This window comes from Lonchura striata, chromosome 11 (genome assembly GCF_050655825.1).
Source record: "Lonchura striata isolate lonStrDom1 chromosome 11, ASM5065582v1, whole genome shotgun sequence".
Classification (NCBI taxonomy): Eukaryota; Metazoa; Chordata; class Aves; order Passeriformes; family Estrildidae; genus Lonchura; species Lonchura striata.
The window spans coordinates 18,922,177-18,941,461 of NC_140713.1; the positions used below are offsets into that span (position 1 = coordinate 18,922,177).

The following is a 19,285-nucleotide window of genomic DNA, read 5'->3' on the forward strand; positions in this document are numbered from 1 at the left end:
ACCAAGCAAAGAAAGTGGTCCCATCAACACTGCAGGGATTTTGCTTCTTACTTGGTGTCTTCTGGCAATTTTACAATAAGTGGGGAATGAATGAGTCTCCTGTTCACTTTTATTAAGATGGTTTTAGCTTGACCAAATCAAACACAAACACACAGCTGCATAGAGAATTCCCTCAACAAACACAACTTTTTATTTCTGTAGAAAACATTATACTTTTCAGGAAGGTCCAGCTTATGGAACAGCAGCGTGCATGTTAATATACATAAATACACAGGGTTACAATTTAGTGGGAAATTAATTTAAAAAAAAAGCTTTCAAGTACACAAAACAAATGTAGTAAAATTAGACTATCCTTTCCACATACCTGCCTCAGAGAGAAACATTTCTCAAAAGGAATGAACTTCCACCCCATCACTTTCCAACAAATCTCTCCACTGAACACCAGCTTCAGGAGAGCATGAAGATGGGCTGGACCAGAGGGTTAATAGCCAGTGTTTGAAATCAAGAGCACATTTACCCATGGCAGTTCAGTCCCTGTTCTCTCAGCTATCAGGATGTGTGTAGTGTGACAGTTACCCAGCCAGCACATTAAGAGAGCTGCAAGAGGTAGGAAATACCTCCTTCCTTCCACTTTCAGATCCCTGAAAGGTTCATGCTGTACAACTTTGTTACCCACGACACTGTGGCAGTCCCGTGACCCAGGGAGGCATTTATTTAGTAACAGTCACAGAAATGAGAACCCGGCCCCACAGGCACGGCAGGGGTGCTGCCAGGCAGTAAACACAACTGACATAAGCACAGAGCTTATGGAAAAACAGCTGCTGGATGCAGGCAGCCTCTTGAGTAGAAGGAATAATGTCTACAAATACGGAAGAATAGCTCAATGCATCACAGACTTCCTGAATATTTTCCTGCCAAGACATCAACAACTGAGAATTATAGTATCATTTAAATAAAACATCAGTTTGAATGAATTTGAAAGATATTTACCACATACAGGAAGCCAAAAGGCTGATCCTTATGTTACTAACTTTAATCCATTCCTTCTACTTGTTGTCCTATAAAGTTCAGAGACTTGTTGCATCACTAAACTCTTTCCTAACATTTTACAAACTGAGGATTAAAACATAAATCAGTCTCCAAGAGAGAAGAAAAAGGCATCTGAACAACAGATACTCCCTGATCTTGCTCTACATGCTCTCATGGTTAAATCAGCAACCTGTGCAACGGGGGTTGAGTTCCATTTCCAAGCCACGCAATGGCAGAGATGCTTCAGCTACTGCAAGTGCAAAGGGCAATTCAAGTTTTCCTACCAGTCTCCAAAGACAAAAATTAAATGTTTGCAAAAAACAGAAACATTTAAAACTCTTCAAACAATTTAAACCAGAACTGTTCCTATCAGAACATATTTTACATGTTTAAAAATACCAAGAAACTCAGGCTATTAAATAAGAATCTATGTATCTTAAAAACTGGGTTTTTTTACATTACAGCCATAAACGTTAATCGTCCTATTTTCCAAGATAGGAATGTTCATAAGTTATTTCTTTGAAGTGCCTCACAGAGGTTTTGGTTGGCATCTGGTTCCTCAGTCATCACCTCCACAGTCTCCCACTCACCTGACCTACTGGATTTTTTGATGGCCTCTACCACACTCTGCATGTACAGGCCATCTTCAAAAGAGGCTGCCATAGACACAGGTTTATGATCCCACGTCCGACGGTCTTCCTGCTCTTGGAAAGACTGCCGCAGGGCTTGCACCATGTACACCATTCCTTTCAGGTAAAGCAGCGGGATGTCCTTGAAGCCCTTATCCAAAAGGCCCTTGTTGACGGGCAGAGAGTCTGTGAACAGCAGCTCTTCCTGGAGCGCAGTGTTCTTCTGCCCGTACAAGTCTGTGCCACGAGCTATGAGGCGGCCGGCAGAGCCCACGATCATGACCTCGTGGATGAACGATCCGGGCATGTTGAAGTTGAGAGTCACAGTGCAACAGACACCGTCGCTCATGAGCATCTGGAACACGCAGAAGTCATCGCTGGTGACGTGGCGGATCCCGCTGATGGCCGTGTTCTGCTTCACAAAGGTCTTGAGCAAACCGTGCACCTTCTGAGCTCTCCTGCTGGTGAGGTGAGTCAGGAGGTCGATGATGTAGGTGCCCATGGTGTGCAGCCCACCCCCTCCCATGAGCTCGTCACAGATCCAGTTGTACTTGTGGCTGAGCAGGCTGCCCCCGTAGACCCGCACGTCGCAGATGATGATGTTGCCCACGTAGTGCTCCTCTATCAGCTGCTTCATCTTGACAAAGGCGGGCAGGAAACGCAGAACGTTGCCAACGATGCTCATCAGCTTGGGGTAATACCTGGCAGCTGTGACCATCCTGAAGGCATCCACAGAGGTAGCAGCTTTCTCACACAGCACATTCTTCCCTATTCCTGCAGCACAAATGAAAAAATAATACAGTATTTAGCACACTTGAGCAAAACATGCTCAGATGTCAAGATGTCAAGAAGTGGTGTTTTTAAAAGTTGGGCTTTCCTGCTGCAATTTCTAAGGTAAAGATCTGGGAACTAAAGTAGGAATGCCAAGTCCAGCAAGAATCAATGCTGTTTCCAAGATGCTCCAGTTGCAGAGCTGACAAACTCTCACAGAGGGAGACTCCAAATAAAGAGAGGATTTTTACGTCATGAAAGATAAATGTCCAAATGGCACCACATGGCATCAAAACAGGACACAATATGAGTGCTATAGTTAAAAAATTATTTGAATACCTGTATAGCCAGAGGAAGAAAAAAAAAAAAAAAGCCATGTACCCTGCAGGGAAGAGGTGGGGGAAGGGGAGATTTGATTTTCACTTTGTATTTCACCACCACTATACAATTTTTAAAAAATTAATATAAATGGGGCATACAATTCACTTATATAAAAAAAGGTATATATAAAAGACATACATACAGATTCTGTGTACAGAACACAAGAATTAGAAATAATGTTTTGGTAAGTGGACTGTTTTAAAACAACCCTTTCTAATATGAAAGAAAATAATTTTGGCCTGCACATACAGTCTGTTTGTACAATCAGACAAAAGGTGACTGAGTTACATGGTCAAGAGCTGCACCCCCAAGCTGACCCACTGCACTGTCATTGCTCCTGATGCACTTTACATAGTGCTCAGCCTAAATCAATGAGGCAGTCAATAATCCTCTTTTTGATCCTGGTTGTAAACCAGAAATTAAGTAATACAAAAGAGCACGACAGTACAAGTTTTAACCAGTTCTTACATTTGGAGCTTTTCTGGTATCCCCCTTCTCATAGCAGGGCTTTACTTTTTACTGTTTTTTCCTTTTTACATCTGTTCTGATCAAATACTTATTGAAACATTTTTCACTGTAATAACCACGTTATTCCTAACATGGTTATTACAGACACCAACTGGGGATGCCAGACCTGAAGGTCAGTCATGGCACACCACAGTTTCTGCCCAAGAATTGCAGGAATCACTGCACACGGTGCTGGGCACCTCTCTGAAAGCTCCTCCTGAGCCAGGAGCAGACTGTGCTCCCTGCTCAGCACAGCTTTTAATTGACTCGCAGTGAGGAGGTACCAGCACAGGCACTTCAATCGGTCTGTGGCACGCGAGGGGAAGGCACATTCCCCGCTGTGGCTCCTGCTGGCCGTGCTCCCTCTCCCGGCTGCACCCAGCCTGCCCTCCAGGAACCCTCCCCGGGCCAGGGGCCAGCTCAGCTCCCGTGACACAGCTCAGCCAGGGGACAGCTAGGGACACTCAGAACCTCTGCTTCTAATAGACACGAGTGAAATCCAGGCACAAAATGGGAAGAGTACAAGTTAGAAATCCCCTATATTGATACGAGTCTACAGCATCTTTAATGAACAAAGGGTCAGGTTAAACTTCCAGTGGACACCCTGGCTGTCCATTGGTATCCCCCATTTCAGGGACCATTTCTGACTCCCCTGTTCCCAGTCCTGCTGCAAGGGAAGGCACCACACTGAGTTCAGTACTTTTCAGGACTAGCTGAAACACCTGGACAAGCATCTGGAGCTGCTCCAGTCCAGTTTATCTGCCTTGTTTAAATGGTGCTTGTCTCCAGCCAGGTTACAGTAAAGCACCACCAGAGAAAGCAAAGGGGTGCTTGCAGCATCCCAAGCAGATCTGTACCCTCAAAGCTTGCAGAAAACCAAAGTGAATCTTGCTCCACAGGTACAGCTCTGCAGCCAGTGCTGTGCTGGTGCTGCTCCCCTGCTGCCCAGCCCTGGGTGCCTGCAGCAGGGACTGAGAGCAGAGACAGCCAGCCTGAGGACAGCCCTGTCACACGGGCTCTCCTTGCTCTGCTGACCAACCTCGCCCTTGCTCAGTGCTGCTCCTCTTGTGGCAGCCCAGGCTGAGCCACTTGAGGAGCTAAAACTGGCTGATGCCTTTTTTTGGGATGGCAGCCAGTGCAGCACACTGACTGCTCAGCACAGCCCACTGTGCACTGCCAGAGTGCCAGGATGGAGACCTGGGAACACAGAACAGATCTGGGATAATCCTGCTGTTGCCTCCAGTGGAACATCTCTCCAGCTGTCCCCAAGCTCACAGAGATGGCCATGAAGCAAGGACAAGGGCCAAGCCAGAGATGGCTACAAGGTCCCTCACCAAGGTAATGGCCATGCCTTTTGCTTTTCAAGGCAGCGCAGCTTACATGCCTGGGATTGTTACTATTGTTTTGGTAATGAATAACCTGAACTTTGTACCATATTGTTTTCCTAAACCACAGCTGCAAAATTTTCAGTTGAGGTCCTCACCAGCCAGGAGACATGAGAGCATGCATGGGTGCTTTTAACTGTGGGACACAAACCACAACACAGACATTTGGTGAAATTTATTTAGTTCCTCTGAGATCAAAAGAAGCATAAATTTAAAGAAAGCTTCTTGCTTTGCCTGTTGTGGAGATAAACCATAAGATTACACTGATTTTAATATGAACTATCCCCTGGGCTTTGATCTGTTCTGTCTGGGTCATGAACTCAAACCAGTGTCACTGCTTTGTCCCCAGGCTTGTTCATGGATGCCTGTCAGCAAAAAACTTAGGCAAGGAAACTGCACCACCTAGAAAAACTGGGTTTTTTTCTCCTCTTGACCAAATGGAAGCATAGTTTTTTTTAAAAGTAGAAAAATGTACAAAAAGAAGTGTTAAAGGTGTCACAATTTTAAAACAAACAAACAAGCCCAACAAAACACAACACACAAGACCATTATTACTGCACCACTTCTGACATTTCCTAAAGCCCAGTCTCTGGGCAAGTAAACACCAATCTGTTATAAACAATTCACAAATAATTCTCTGATTATAATCATCACTGTATCAATCTCAACTTCCAAAAAAATTGTTGCTGCCATCTTTGGCCCTGCCCTGGTTCTGTATTCCTTCAGAACATTCAGGCACAGGAAACTACCCAATACTGGCTTTAAATAAGTCATGACATACTGGGCAGCAGACCTGCAAATACCACTGCAATGAACCTGGAAAGCTGAGGGGCACACTGGTCTGGGATGTCTGCATCACTTCACAGACCAGAACATCTCAGGATGTTCAGAGGAAGTGACTGTTACCCTTTCCTGCTTTCTCTGTGCATCTCCCTGGCTTTTTCAGCCTTCCACTTCCCAAACTTGCATTTGAGCATACTTACAACCTCTGTATTTCTGCACCAGCTTTACCTCCCTTTCCTCCTCTGGATAATGTTACCTTATGGGTTCCCAGCCTTCAATTAAGAAATCCCAATCCCTTTTAGTTAATAATCCATCAGAGAATGGTAAATCCTCTCCTTTTTAGCCCACTGGATCATCAAGAGCCACAAGACATAATGAAATGCATATTGCCTAACAAGAGCTTTTAGCATATTTGAAGAGATAAATTCTAACTTACAGTTCAAATATTTAAAAATCAGAATACCTTAAAATTCAAAGGACAGTAGTCTAACAAGGTAAACAAACAAATCTAAAAGTATAAAGAAGGAAAAAAAAAGCCTGAAATCTCTCTCTGCATATCTAAGAGGCATTGCAAATGTTTGTGCAGGGACTTGTTTACTTCCAAAAGAAATTACTGTAGAGAAAAGAGGCACAACAAACCACCCTGGCTCACATGGTCTGAGATTACCTGTCCTAAAATTAACTTGTGTATCTCCTGTAAACACAGCAAAAATATCACCCTTGTTATTTACAGAATTACACGCAAACTGACACCCACGCTGCACTACAGGAGAGGACATTAACACTACAAAGTCACACACTGGGGAATTAAGAAATGTCAGGATGCCTGGGCAGTTGGCTCCCATCTCCCTGCCCAACCAGTCCGGGGTGTCATCCCTTCTTTCTCATCTAGCTGGATTCCTCCTGCTGTCCCCAGCATCTGCCCTCCTGAGTCAGGTAGAAGGATTCCTCCACCTGGGACCACATCAGCCTGCTATGGACATGGATGTGCCAAGAGTGGTCCAGGTAGAGGCCAATGTCACAGCTGAAACAGCATTTCTTAGCTCCTAATTCACAAAATTCTACTGAGTGCCTACAAATATTTTTTCAAAGAATCTCAACTTTCAAGTTTGATTTTACTTGCGGAGAAAGTATAAAGCAGAGCTGAACAACCTTCCCCTTCAAGAAAATCTCAGTTTCCTAGGAGAGAACATAGGAAAATCTAAAATGAATAAAACTATTTGGTTTGGTTTGTTTGGGTGTTTTGTTTTTTTTTTTTGTTTTTGTTTTTTTTTTTTTTTGTTGCTCTGGGTTTTTTTAAGGGGTATAAAGCCATTTACCCTCTCATTATTGTCTTTGATACAGCTGATTTTTGTTACCAACTCCCTACCATAACTGCAGCCTGATCCAAGCAAAATATTTTAGCCCATTTGGTTCAAGCAGATCTATAAGCAATTATTAACAGTATTAAAAAAAAAAAATCCCAGGTAACCCTTCTCCACAAATGCCACACAAAATTTTTAGCACTGCACTTGCCCACTGGTGCAACCAGAACCGTGCTGGGGTAGCAGCTTCAAATCTCAACCTGCCAACAAGGTACAGATTTTTGGTCCAGCTCCAAGGATAAAAGGTACCTAGAGCCTTCACAGCAATTTGCCGAGTCAGTGGTGGAGGGATGTTGATGCAAACCAAATCCACGTCCTGATGCAGCAAGACATCGTCAGTCCGACTCGTGTAGAAGGAAATGTTCATCTCCTCTGCCAGCTGCTTGGCTTCCTCTTCAGTCTTCCCCCACAGAGCTTCAATGGAGAAGCCTTCTGCCCTCAGCAAGGGTACCAGGACCCGGGCAGCACTACCAGTTCCAAACACACCCACTCCAGGGAGCATTTTCATTCTTCATTCATTTATTCAAGCATCAGGGTCTACACACAGGCCTTCAATAAAATGTTCGGCTCCTCAGCTCGGTGCTCCATCCACAGCTCCTAAAATGTGAGAAGTTACAAGTCATGATCAGGAAAAGGCACATTGTGGTATCAGACACACCTACCCTGAATGCCACCTTCTGTCCTTTGTATGGCTTTCAACATTCTCAAACATCCTAGTGACAAAAACCAAAACTCCCAAAAGGTGCAATCTATAGAGATACAGTATTAAGGGACAAACCCAACAAACCTATTGCAGAAGAATGGTAAGAAAGCAGCTTGACAGAGTCATGTCCTCAGCTTCAAAGCTCAGCACATGGGGACAGAAACACACACAAGAACACAGGATAGACCAGACACAGAGAAGCACAAAGTGGGAGTGACAGGAAGCACTAAGAGGACAGGACATGGAGTCTGCCACACCAGCAGTAAAAGCAGTGCTGCTCCATTTGTGATGATGTAAGTCCCTAAATGAGATAAAGGTTTGTGACATGAGGTAATATCTTTTATTAGACCAATTTAAATAGCTGGAAATAATAGACATGCTTTGGGACACATAAATCTTTCTTCCAAATTAAATACACAAACTGAAAACAACTACTTGGACATTAACAATTTTATGGCAAATAGATAAGTCAGTCTAGAGAAGATTTATAAAATGTATCCTGTGGGGAAAGCCTGGATTCAGTGAGCTTGTTTTGCCTGGGGAAGAGAGGCCTACAAGGAGAGAGAATGCCAGAGTTTAAATACACAGAGATCTGCTTGCTGAAAAGAAAAGAGCGCTCCTCTGTCCACTGTGGGTAGATAAAACTTCACTTAGGACAGTTAAAAATATCTCCTTCTGCCAATGCCACTTAGTCTCCAGGAATGCAGGGTTTGCACAGAATTATTATACTCCCTACACACAAATAATTGGCCAAGTCACACTCCTTTTGTTCTTCCAAATATTTCCTGGTAAATCAATTCCTCCAATCCCTACCTGCCAGTCTTTCTCAGCACAGCTGCTCTCCACACCTGGCCAAACTGCCTTTAGCACTCGCTTTAGCACCAGCTTCAAGGAGAGATGTCAGAAGTCTCCTCAATCTCTGACACCACAGAAACCTACAATCCAGCTTTTGTTCTGTGCCTTTCTGAATTCTCCTCTGCTACACCCACTTGACCTTTTTGGATTTTTTTTTTTTTTTTTTTTTTGAGAGAAAAACATGACTAGTTCCATTTTCGTTAGAAGCTTACAATGAAAAAGCAAAGACCATATTTTAAAAAGAGAACTGGTACCAGCACCAGATCAACACCTTTGGAAAAGACACCTCTAAGCAGCAAGAATCATGGCCTGTTTCAGAAACAGTGTTATTCATCTCCCCATCTCAAGATACTCACATTGAGTTACAACACATGAAAGCAAATCCTGACACATGGGCAGTACCAGCACAGAAGTGGAACTGCTCCCAGTGCAAGTGCTTTGTTTGCAATCAGCATCTCATTACTCTGGGGGTGCCTACACTGCCCAGCATGTGTTATAAAACTAAACCCTGACTGAATTCCTAGGTATTTCTGTAGTACAGACACTAAACTAGAAATCAGAAATGCTTGAGAATATTTATCTTGCAAAATGCACAAATGTTTACAGATGCTATAAAACAACATATGAAATATTTACTTAATTCAGTATGTTTTTCCCTATTCTGTGTGATGCAACATTTGCAGTGATACTGTCACTATCATTGTTTATAAAGATGAATAAAGTCCATTGGCATAAATTCCTTTTTATCCAACATTTAGCAGAACACTCAAACAAGGCAGTGACAAAGATCAAAAGGATCTTGAAAATATTTATTAGTCTACATAAAAGGGTGGGACCCTGGGATACTGGCAAGGAGGATGGCTTCTACCCAGGCTTGCTTTATATAAATCATACAAAAAAAACCCCAAACAAAAAACAAACAACAAAAAAACCTACAAAAAAAACCCACAAAAATACCCCAAACCCAAAAAGCCTTGCTGGCTTGTACTGGTTGTACAGTGGGCATAAATACTGAAGTGCCCACAAAATCTGTTTAGCAGTTTATGGTCTGGAAGAGTTAAAAATTCTTACAGCAGAAAGAACATCTTTGTTTGAAGGGACATAAAGTGAGGTGGAACAGAGACCAGGTAGGTGAGTGTGTGCCTGCTTGCACCAGATCACAGAGCACCACAATGGCTCAGAAAAGGCTGAATTCATTGAAAATGTTCTAGGAGAACACCAAAGTATGTGCAACAAGAGACTCCTACTACTCAGATAAGCTGATTTTTGTAACAATCACTCAGTTTAAGTGTTACTCATCCCTGTTTTCCATCCAACTGCCCCTTAAAAATAATCTCAGTCAGGTGGAACTAATCTTAAACTCACTTATCCCAAAATATAGTATGCTTCCACATTGGTATCACTAAGAGCTATTGGCACAAGCCTACAAAAATCTGGTGATTAGCTACCATGCACCAGTTCCTGATGCTACAAGAACTTCAGGTCACCAGCTCACCACTAGTACCACCACAAAGGAAGAAGTGGCCAACCCAGCCTCAGCAATGACTTCCAGCAGGGCAGCCCGAGCTCTCTGGGTATGCAGACACAGCTTGCACAGTCAAAGGGCCCCACAGGGCTGGAGACCCCAAATGTTGCAGCCACCAGGCTCTGCAGAGTGGCCCTGAGCAGAGGACAAGCTTCTCTTCCTTCCTTGAGAGCCACCTGCAGCCTCCTCTTCCCTCACCAGACTTTCTCCTGCTGGGAAGTCCTGGTTTGGCAGGGCAGCACAGCAGGGTGGGCGTGGGTGCTGAGGGCAGCAAAAAGACAATCCTTACACAGGGCAAATCACAGAGCAGAACTGAGCTGAGAGAGCATTTGAAAAACACCTGGGTACTGCAGCCTTCACACACACACACTGCAGACACACTCCAGTGCTGGCAGGAGAGGGATTCCAGCCCAGGCCACCCTGAGGGAACAGCCCAAACCCTCTATGTCAGAAAAAGGCCACTGCTGAGGAGAGGCAGCTGTAATTAACAGCTTGGGAAGAGGGAACAGGGCTCTCAGAGGAACAGCATTGTGCTGCCACAGAAGTCCCCAGAGCACCATCATCTGGAGCTCTATGTGCACACCTGGCATTTTTCCTTAAGCAGCGGGGGGAGCAGAACTGGAAGTGCTGCAGAGGTGATCAAAAGCACCAAAATATTTTGAAAAGTAAGACCTAAGCAAGGAAAGATTCCTCAGCTTGGAAGAGACATCACAAGTAATAAAGTCAAGAGTGGCTTAGTTTAGGATGGAGAAAACCGAAGTTTTCACTGTCCTTCACCGTGTAAGAGCACATCAAATGGAGCTCAGAGAAGGCAGGATCAAAACAATCTGAAGGAGGTGGTTCCTTGCAGCAGACTTTTTAAGTTGTGAAGTGCCCTTGCCATGAGACAGTGCAGACATTTGGCATTTACAGGGAGTGGAAAGAGAGACTCATGTCTATCCACTGAGGCTCACTGAATGCACTGAAATCACATCTAGCACTGAACTAAAAACTAGAGAAAACTGGTTTTGGCAGAGCATGGCAACAGCTCAGAGAAAGAAATGCTTGAAACTGATACCAACACCAGCTTAGAATTAGGTACAATTTCTACATATTTACTTTAGAACCTACCAAGCCTCAATCTTTCAAACAAGCCTCAGCAAATTAGTTACAAAAATTAAAATCCTAGTGCATCAACCTGTCCAGCAGTCAAACATTGGAATAAGCACTTCAGTGAGAACTGTCCCCCAGAAAACACAAAAGGCAGAGCTTTTATGGGCAACTGAAACCAGAGTGCAGCAGGTATCTAGCATGTCAAGAGATAAAAATCAATCTCTTTTTAACAAAGATAAAATAATCAATCCTGCAACATCATTCTGACTTAAATTTTCCAACAGAAGCACTAAGAGCTCTGACATTCCTTTTTTTGGTGGCCACACCTTCATTTTTGCTGAATTTCACAGTGAGTTTTAAGTCCCATCCTGGTCATAGGAAGGAAGAACATTTTTGACTCTTTTGGTACACATAGCAACAAGAAGGTTGTGACCAGTGCAATGAAAAACCTGATAGCTCCTACAGGATCCCACTCAATTCCACATTGAAGCAGTCTGTAAGCTCCAAAGGCAGAAGTCTCAAACTAGATAGTACAGTCAAGCATCACAGGGCCCAGAAACTTGTGGACCATTACAGATGGCCAAAGGTAGTGAAAATAACAGCCCATGTTCAGAAAGGTGCTGGGCAGGGTAGCACTGGCTCTGCATAAAGAGCAAGCTTTCACATGTCTCCAGCTTATCCTAAAAAAGTTCCTTTTGGGTTCCAAGAAAGATGAGGCACATGGTGGAGGAGCACACCGGCAAACACTTCTGCCCTCTGGCACACATACACTTGAGGCTGTGTATGAAATGTTTCACGTGCTGATGTCAAAACGGACGTGCTTTCTTTACTGAAGGTGCTTTTGTTTCAGCGCCAGCGGGCTGTGCGATAACCCACGAGTGCACGGCCTCAGGGAGCCCCAGCACACCTGGAGACAAGCCCAGCAGAGCACTCTGCCCTTCCTGTACAGCAGCAGAGCCCCGTCCCCGGCACAGCGCTTCCCACAGGTGCCGCCCCAGGTCGAGGGTGGCAGCGAGGACCGTGCCGGAGGCAGCAGCAGCTGCAACATCCTGGGAACCAAAGCGGCCTCCGCGCAAAGCTCACGGCCACGGCAGCCCGGGATGCCTCTGGCGTGGCCCACGGCGCTCCGTGCTGCTCTCCGTGCGCGGGCTCCTCACCTGGCCTCGCCTCACCCCTGCACCGGGGCAGGGCTCGCCTCGCCTCACCTCACCAGACCGCCCCGCCTCACCTCACCGGCCCGCACGGAGCTGCTACCCCCGGCCCCTCCCCAGCCGCTCCCGGCCCCGCGCCCTCTGGCAGGAGCGCGCCCCCCTCGCCGCCCAGCGGCCCCGGGGCAGCGGAGGAGCCCGGGGGGCTCGGGGGGCCGGAGCCGCCCTCACCTGTGCCCGGCCGGGCCACCGGGGCTGTCCCGCCTGGCGCATCCTCGGGCCGGGCGCGCTCCCGAGGCGGCCGCGCGCTCCCGGGGCGGCGGCCCTGCCCGGGCCGCGCATGCGCGACAGCCCAGCGCCGCACCGCCCCTCCGCCGGGCAGCGGCTCCCAACATGGCGGCGCCCAGCGGGGCTTCACGCGCCGCGAAAGGAACGGCCAATCCTGCGGCCGGAGATGGGCGGAGAGGCGGAACTTACAGTGACGAACAGAGATAATAGCCAATGGGAGCGCAGCGCTATGAGCTGTGGTGAGGCTCTGGGGCTGTGCCCGGAGCCGGTCTCAGGGGCGGCCGCTCCGCCGGTGTTCTGCCTCAGGGAGCCGCGGGCACCGCCGGTGTCTGCAGCACCTCCTGCTCTGGCACCAGCACCAGGTGCTCTGACGCTGGCTTTTCCGGGCTCCCTGAGGGCTCAGGGGCCTCAGATCGATATGCCCAGAGCCCGGTCAGCCTCACGGTGCTGTGAGGTTCGGGCCGAGGGCAGGACCGCTTTTGGCGGCCCTGCGGAGGGCAGAGCACCACGACACCCAAGGAAGAGCCTCTGTAAAGACACGAACTGAAAACAGCACTTCTCACAGCGCTCCTCATCCTCCCCAGCATCGCACATCGCCGGCTCCCAGCGGCTGGGAGAGGAAAACCTGTTCTGTATTTCCCTCGTGTGCTTCAAGGGAGCGGGGAGCTCCTGAGGAGCTGCAGCCTCTCTGTTGCCGTGGTCATTATGTGGTGCCTGGTGTGGCTGCTGCTGACACGGGGCACCCTGTTAGAAACAGCAGCGTTGTCGTTTCCTGCTCTTTTCTCCTTGGCAGAGAGCACCGTGGAATGTGGCTGTGGAGCTGGAAGGGGCTCTGGTAGGAGAGCACCTCTGTGGAGTCAGCAGAAAGCAAGACATTAACCTTTAGTTCCACCAGCACCACAGCTGGGAACGGGGGGAAGGCACGTCCTGCTGGAGAAGGTTTTGGCTTCATCAGTGCCGGGAAACGTGAGAACCAGAATATAAATGAAAAGGAAAGAAGCAAACAAGTACACATCGTTATGCACTTGTGAAATGAAAGAAGATGAAGATTCAAATGCAGAGAGGAACTGAACATGAGAAAGAGCATGGGAAGAAATGTAGAGGTCCAGACGGGAGAGCAAAAGGGATACAAAACCTCTCAGTTGTCATTCTTGTAGATCTTGTATCATCTTATCAGCAAATATCATGCTGGTGGTGTTGTTTCCTCATGTGGGTTGGTTTACAGATGAGACCTCAGCTTCAGCCAGGAAGTTCCACTGGCTGGTGGAGCAGAGCTCCAGTGAGCACCCTTTCTTCTGGAGACACGTGTGTCTGGCCTGCGTGTGCCCAGCATGGTGGATGCTGATAGAAACTAGAGGGGAAGAAATGGCAGATGGGAGTAGGTTTTGCTTTCAGTATGAAGAGTGGCGGCAGGCAGTGGAGAGCAGCAGAGATTGCACCCACAGAGGCTGGGGCACAGAGGGGCCTGCACCTCCCGACTGCTGCTCATGTCCCTTTGGTGGCAAGGGTGACACAGCTGTGTCTGGTCTGGTGGATGTTCACGTCCTTCATGCCAGAGGAGGCAGGGAAATACAGGGAAGTGGCAATGAAGTGACAGGAGCTGGGATCTGGGTCCTCATGGCCAGAGTGGGGGAGGGCTCCGCAGGGCCATGTACATCCCACAGCCAGAACACTGATCAAGCCCATCCCTGTGTCAAACCGCAAGTCCCGGGGACTGGCAGGGTGTGTGTGTCCCCACCTGGGCTCAGCAGCCAGCACAGCTGACCACCAGATGGGTGTGGACATCACCCTCTGCCGTGACGGCAGCAGCGCTTCCTCCAAGGGCTCCATGCCCTGGTGCAGAGCAGAGCAGGCCGGGGTGGCAGGGGAGGTGGTGCTGCAGCAAACTGGGGAAGTGGCAGGGAGCGGCTGGGTCGCTGGGTCGGGCCCTGGCGAAATGGGAAATGGCCCTCAGCAGCCCCCGGGGCATTACTCAGGTCTCGGGGCCAAGAGTATGTGGTCAGGCTGAAAGCAGAGGAGGAATCAGAGAAGAGAGGAGATAAGAACTGGGCTGAGACAAGAGAAGGGGAAGCCTGTGGGCACAGAGGAAACTGCCAGGCCCAGTGGTGCAGGGGTGAGGTCCCAGCAAGGCTTCGGCTCCCCTTGGCTGAGCAGTGACCCCACACTGCAGGGAGAGACGGAGACTCCTGGCCAATCCCACCAGCATGATGACCATGAGGCTGTGGGGAAGCATGGAGCTCTGGCTGGCCAACACCTTTCTGCCCCTGCTGCTCCTCATCTGGCTGCCAGTTGGTGAGTCCCCCAGCACACTTGCCTCTGCTCTGAACTCTCCCCTCTTTGCTTATGCTTGCAGAAGGTGTGGAAAGTGCCTGCTGCTGCTTTTACCTCTCCTCTTGCATCATTTAGCCCCTCTTCTGCAGCAGCACCTTGCCATGTGCCTTGCACAGGGGACCCCCTTGCAGCTGTGCTTGCAAGGGGTGTGAGCTCCAGGGGCTTTGAACCAGCTTTGCCTTCAGCAGCAGGGAGAGAAAACAGCTGGGGGGAAGGAAACAGAAATGCTTATAAGCCTGATTATTGTGGAGTGGGGTCAGCTTCACAGGGCAGATGTGGATATTGCTTATGACAAAATCAGCCCTCCTATAGGGTTTGTTTTTTTTTTTTTTCCAGCAGGACTTGCTCACCAGATTTCAGCCACAGTTGATGTGTTGGTAGGGTTAGGTCTTGCAGTGTCTGCCTCAGGCAGGTTTGAGCAGCACTGCCAGGGAGGTGAAGTGGTTTAATGTCACCTGAAATGATGGAGAACAGCAGAGAGGATGTGGAGAAGAAAAATGTATCTAGCCAAGATGCAACATTTCAATGTTGAATGCTTAGCATGGTTAGAATGCTTAGAATCATTAGCAGCCAGATTTGGAAAAGATCATCAGCTGCTGCAGGAAAGGATGGTCACTCAACTTGTCTTTCATGAGTGACATGTGGGACATGACCATGTAAGATCATATGTATTTCAGCTATCACTTCTGGTTTTGTTTCCTTCAGGAACAGCCAGTCAGATGGTAAAGCCAGTCACCACAGTGCAGCTTGAGATTGGTTCGGAGAATCTCACGGTACAGATGAAGTGGTACAATCCTGGATGTCTGGAGAGGGAGAATCAAACCAATACTGTGTTTCTGGGAGAAAACTCTATGAATTTCACCAGCTCAAACCTGTGTACAGACCACACAGGAATCTGTGTGTCTGGGGTCTTCCACATACGACCAAACTCAGCAGATGCTGGAAATCAAACCAGTACTATGTTTCTGGATAAAATCTGTATGAATTTCACCAGCTCAAGCCTGTGTACGGCCTGCACAGCAATCTGTGGGTGTAGGCTTTTCATCACAAGACCAAACTCGACAGACACTGGAAACAGCATGCAAGCAGCAGATCGCAGTATGTGGCAGTGGGTCTCTTTCTGTGGGGGAGATGAGTGGGCAGAGGAGGACACTACATCCAGCACTCCTCTACTTCTTCCATGCATTATTTCCCCTGAGAGCATCCTGAGAACTGGAGGAGCCACCCCAGCACAGCAGCTTTTGGCAGATTCATCCCACCCTGGGATGGGGGGACAGAGCTGGGGGGGATGGACCATGGAGCTGCTGGGCCATTGGTTCCTTCCTAGGACCTGCCATATTCTCCAGCTGCAGCACATCAGCCAACTACTGACGTGGCTGGAGCTGTGGTGGCAGGAGAGGGACAGCCAGGACTGGGTGGTCAAGGCTCCTGCTCCAAAGCAGAGCAGGGTGCAGGGTGTTCTCTGCCTCTGGACACTCTCTCTTGTGTTTCTGCCTTTCAGGCTGTGGCTCTCCAGGACCCCAGACTGATGTCACAGGGAAGAGCTGGACAGGTGTGTCCCCACAGTCCCCTGGCTGCAAGAGTGGAGGGCAGGAGGAGTCCTCAGGGAAAAAGAGGGAGGAGCAGTAAGGGAGAAAACAGCCAAATGTTTTCCTATGAGTGGGTGGGATTCACTGCCAAACGGGTAGGCACCAGTGGATCAGAGGCTGTGATGCTGGGAAGAGGCTCTGAAGCTACAACTACCCCTTGGATGAGTTTGGAGACCATTCCCTACTGGATTTTGTCAGCACCCTGAAGCTGTCGATGGTTCAGGGTCTGGAAGCCCAAATCTGGGGAGAAACTGGCCATGCCATGAAGGAGGCAGCGGCAGCACGTGTCCCTGCAGGGGGGGTGGTGGCTCACGAGTGCCTCTGTGATGTTGTGTGTGCAGGACTCCACCTCCTCCTGTGCATCCTCCTTGGCTTAGCGATCGGGACGCTCCTGTACATGCCGGTAATTGGCTTCCTGCTGTGGCAGTGCAGAAGGAACAGAACAGGTTGGCATTTCTTCCTCAGCTGCTGGTCTGGACAAAGCCAGGCTTGGGAAATGTCCGTCTTTGATATCTTGATTGCTCTGTGTTCTCTTCATATGTCCTCCTGTACAAGCTGTCCCAGCGTGGTGAGAAGGTTCACCCCCATCCTTTCCTCCTGGTCAGTTGCTGGTGGGAGTTTGGTTATGGCACAGCCTGTTGTGTGATTGAAACAGGTCTTGCATATTCAGAAGTGTCCATCTCAGAGCTCTTCCCCAGCCCCTCCAAGGGCTTTTAAGCCCTTGCCAACCCCTGCAGCCCTTTGACCATCTCCAGAACCACAGAGCTGCAGTGCCTCGTCCTCTCCCACAACAAAAGCAGGACCAATGCAGATGTTTGCTTCATTATTTTCATTATTTTCTTGATTTAAAATAATGATCCATCATTGTCACTATTTTAACTACTAAAACTAGGCTTCCTTTTTCAGGAAAGCTCATGAGCAGGGAAGTGGCAGAGGGGAATCAGGTCAGTACGGTAAGCCAAGGGGAGCTTTGCACATGTCGCTTCCTCCTCCCTGTCAAAAAAAGCATTGTTGAATACCCACTTAAAGGATTTCATAGTAAAATCAGCTTTGCTTTCTGAAAACATGGCTCTAAACACTTATTAATTCCTATTAAATAAGGGCTTATGAGTGTTTGAGTAGGTGGCACTTCTGAGCAATCTGGGTAATGCTTGGGCAGCACAAAGAGTTGTGCCAGTGGAAATATATTAGGGGAGACAGAAAGAAAAGCCAAGGCTCTACTCATTGCTCTCTCCCTGCAGGCAGCCCCAGTGACAGGGACTGAGGATCTGACTTACGCCAACCTGAAGTTTGAAAAGAAGGGGACAGCATCTGCCTCCTCCGTCATTTACACTGAGATCAAGCCATTGCAACAGAAGCAGAGTGGTGGGGATGGCCGTGCTGCCAGCACAGAGGTGGATGTCTCCCCTAAGGAAGACAAGTGAGGGAGGTGAGCAGCTTATTGTCCATCTGTTGGGGTTGTCCTCCTCAAAAACTAGATGTTAGCTCATACAGCAGTGCAGTCTTGGGGACCACAGACACCTATTACCCCAAGTGGCTGCAGAACCCTGCTTTATGTTCCCCTGGAACACAAACCCTGCTTTATGTTTCCCTGGAAGAAGCCATATCTCACAGAGAGGACAGGACTCTTGAGCCCGTTCTCCCCTTGCCTTCTGCAGCTCCAAGCATTGCCACGCCTCAGCAACTATTTTCAGCATCTCCAGTTGCTGACAGACTCCTCTAGCTGCTTGTTCTGTGTTCAGGAATGACACTGGACACTGTGTGGCCAACATGGTGTTCAGGAAGAGCTTGGTCCTGGACGTGCTGGGTGGCACATGCTGGCCATGAGAAGCCTGGAGCAATTTTCTGGATTTTCTCTAGAGCAGGCACCTGCTGTGATGTGGGTTGACCTTTGTTTCCTTCACTCACTTGAAACACAAGGGGCGAGGATGGAAAAGAATTGCTTGCTTCACAGAGGTTCTGCTGCAGTGGTACACATGGATCTGCTTTGTACTGGGAGTGGCTAGGTGGTTTTGCTGGTTTCGTGGTGAATAGCCTTCTCATAGACAGAGCACTCTCCTTTGTGCGCTCTTTTATTGATAATGTTGTGTTAATTGTGAGTTTTTCAGTAAAATTGTGATTCCCACATGTGGTCTTGCCTGGTGTTTCCTCTGCTGTTGGAAGAGGCTGGGGGAAGAGGAGCAGCTTGAGAGGAGTTAATTTTCCCACTGGGTTTGAAACCAGCACATAGCTCTAATGATTTAGTGTTACAGCCACAACAGATGTTGAGATTCAGAGATTACCCCAAAAAGATCATCCATATCTTCTGGGTTATTCTCAGGCCATATGATCCGACTTGGGCAGATGTCCAACCATTAAACAACCCATCTCATCAGCTTCTCTGCCAGGCATGACATCATCAGCACCTGCATGACCAGGTTCCATTCAATGCCCCATCAACATCCCTGCCACCAGTGACATAAACACCTCCACAAGCTTGGCAGTGATGGGGTAACTGTTGCACTCAAATCATCTTTTTTCTGACCTAAAAGGATCCCATGATTCTCTGCAGCCAGGCTGGGTGGCCCTTGGGCTGGACCAGCACAGCTCTTCTCTTGTGTCTATAGCATGAAATGACTTATACTGTTATTTTAAGTAAAGGGTTTTTAAAAACCTTCAACTAAGAGGGACAGACTGCTCATGAATTCAAGAAGAGCTGAGCCAGACACCTGAGACTTGTACTAACAACCTTGGTGGCCACTTATTATTTGCTGAGGAAAAGGGGGGAAGTTTCAGAGGAAGCAAATATAGCTGCAGACTTCTTCAGAATCCCACTGGTCAAAACAGAAGGCCATGAGGAAAACCACAAAGGACATGAGCAGAATGACGTGCTCACTAATTACAAAGAGGCAAAATTGGAAAGCTG

General features: G+C 48.0%; 2 protein-coding genes across 8 annotated transcripts; one reads left to right on the forward strand and one right to left on the reverse strand.

The window, feature by feature from the left end:
- Positions 1 to 160: 160 nt before the first annotated feature.
- On the reverse strand, positions 161 to 12,490 carry GFOD2 (Gfo/Idh/MocA-like oxidoreductase domain containing 2). Of its 2 annotated transcripts, none has more exons than XM_021541178.4 (3): positions 12,404 to 12,490; positions 7,099 to 7,446; positions 161 to 2,432 (listed from the first exon to the last, which is right to left on the reverse strand). In XM_021541178.4, exons 2-3 carry the CDS (start codon positions 7,355 to 7,357, stop codon positions 1,534 to 1,536), a joined length of 1,158 nt encoding a protein of 385 aa, XP_021396853.2. In that variant the 5' UTR covers positions 7,358 to 7,446; positions 12,404 to 12,490; the 3' UTR covers positions 161 to 1,533. The 2 variants fall into 2 exon arrangements, with proteins under 2 accessions (XP_021396853.2, XP_085445977.1); XM_085589851.1 differs by having other exon boundaries at positions 7,637 to 12,490.
- An 88-nt stretch (positions 12,491 to 12,578) lies between these two features.
- On the forward strand, positions 12,579 to 18,507 carry LOC146766438 (uncharacterized). 6 transcript variants are annotated; one of them, XM_085589855.1, is made up of 6 exons: positions 12,725 to 14,752; positions 15,497 to 15,889; positions 16,293 to 16,343; positions 16,722 to 16,826; positions 17,287 to 17,333; positions 17,622 to 18,507. In XM_085589855.1, exons 1-6 carry the CDS (start codon positions 14,665 to 14,667, stop codon positions 17,802 to 17,804), a joined length of 867 nt encoding a protein of 288 aa, XP_085445981.1. In that variant the 5' UTR covers positions 12,725 to 14,664; the 3' UTR covers positions 17,805 to 18,507. The 6 variants fall into 6 exon arrangements, 5 of the variants coding, with proteins under 5 accessions (XP_085445980.1, XP_085445981.1, XP_085445984.1 ...); XM_085589856.1 differs by having other exon boundaries at positions 12,730 to 14,752; positions 17,287 to 17,324; XM_085589858.1 differs by lacking the exon at positions 16,722 to 16,826 and having other exon boundaries at positions 12,727 to 14,752.
- The last annotated feature ends 778 nt before the right edge of the window (positions 18,508 to 19,285 follow it).

Excerpts from the sequence above, each read along its gene's own strand:
- GFOD2 (XM_021541178.4), bottom strand. The coding sequence starts at position 7,357 with ATGAAAATGCTCCCTGGAGTGGGTGTGTTTGGAACTGGTAGTGCTGCC. Across the intron at positions 2,433-7,098 it reads AATTGCTGTGAAGGCTCTAG|GAATAGGGAAGAATGTGCTG; the intron begins GTACCTTTTATC and ends TTTGTGCTGCAG.
- LOC146766438 (XM_085589854.1), top strand. The coding sequence starts at position 14,665 with ATGATGACCATGAGGCTGTGGGGAAGCATGGAGCTCTGGCTGGCCAAC. Across the intron at positions 14,753-15,496 it reads CCTCATCTGGCTGCCAGTTG|GAACAGCCAGTCAGATGGTA; the intron begins GTGAGTCCCCCA and ends TGTTTCCTTCAG.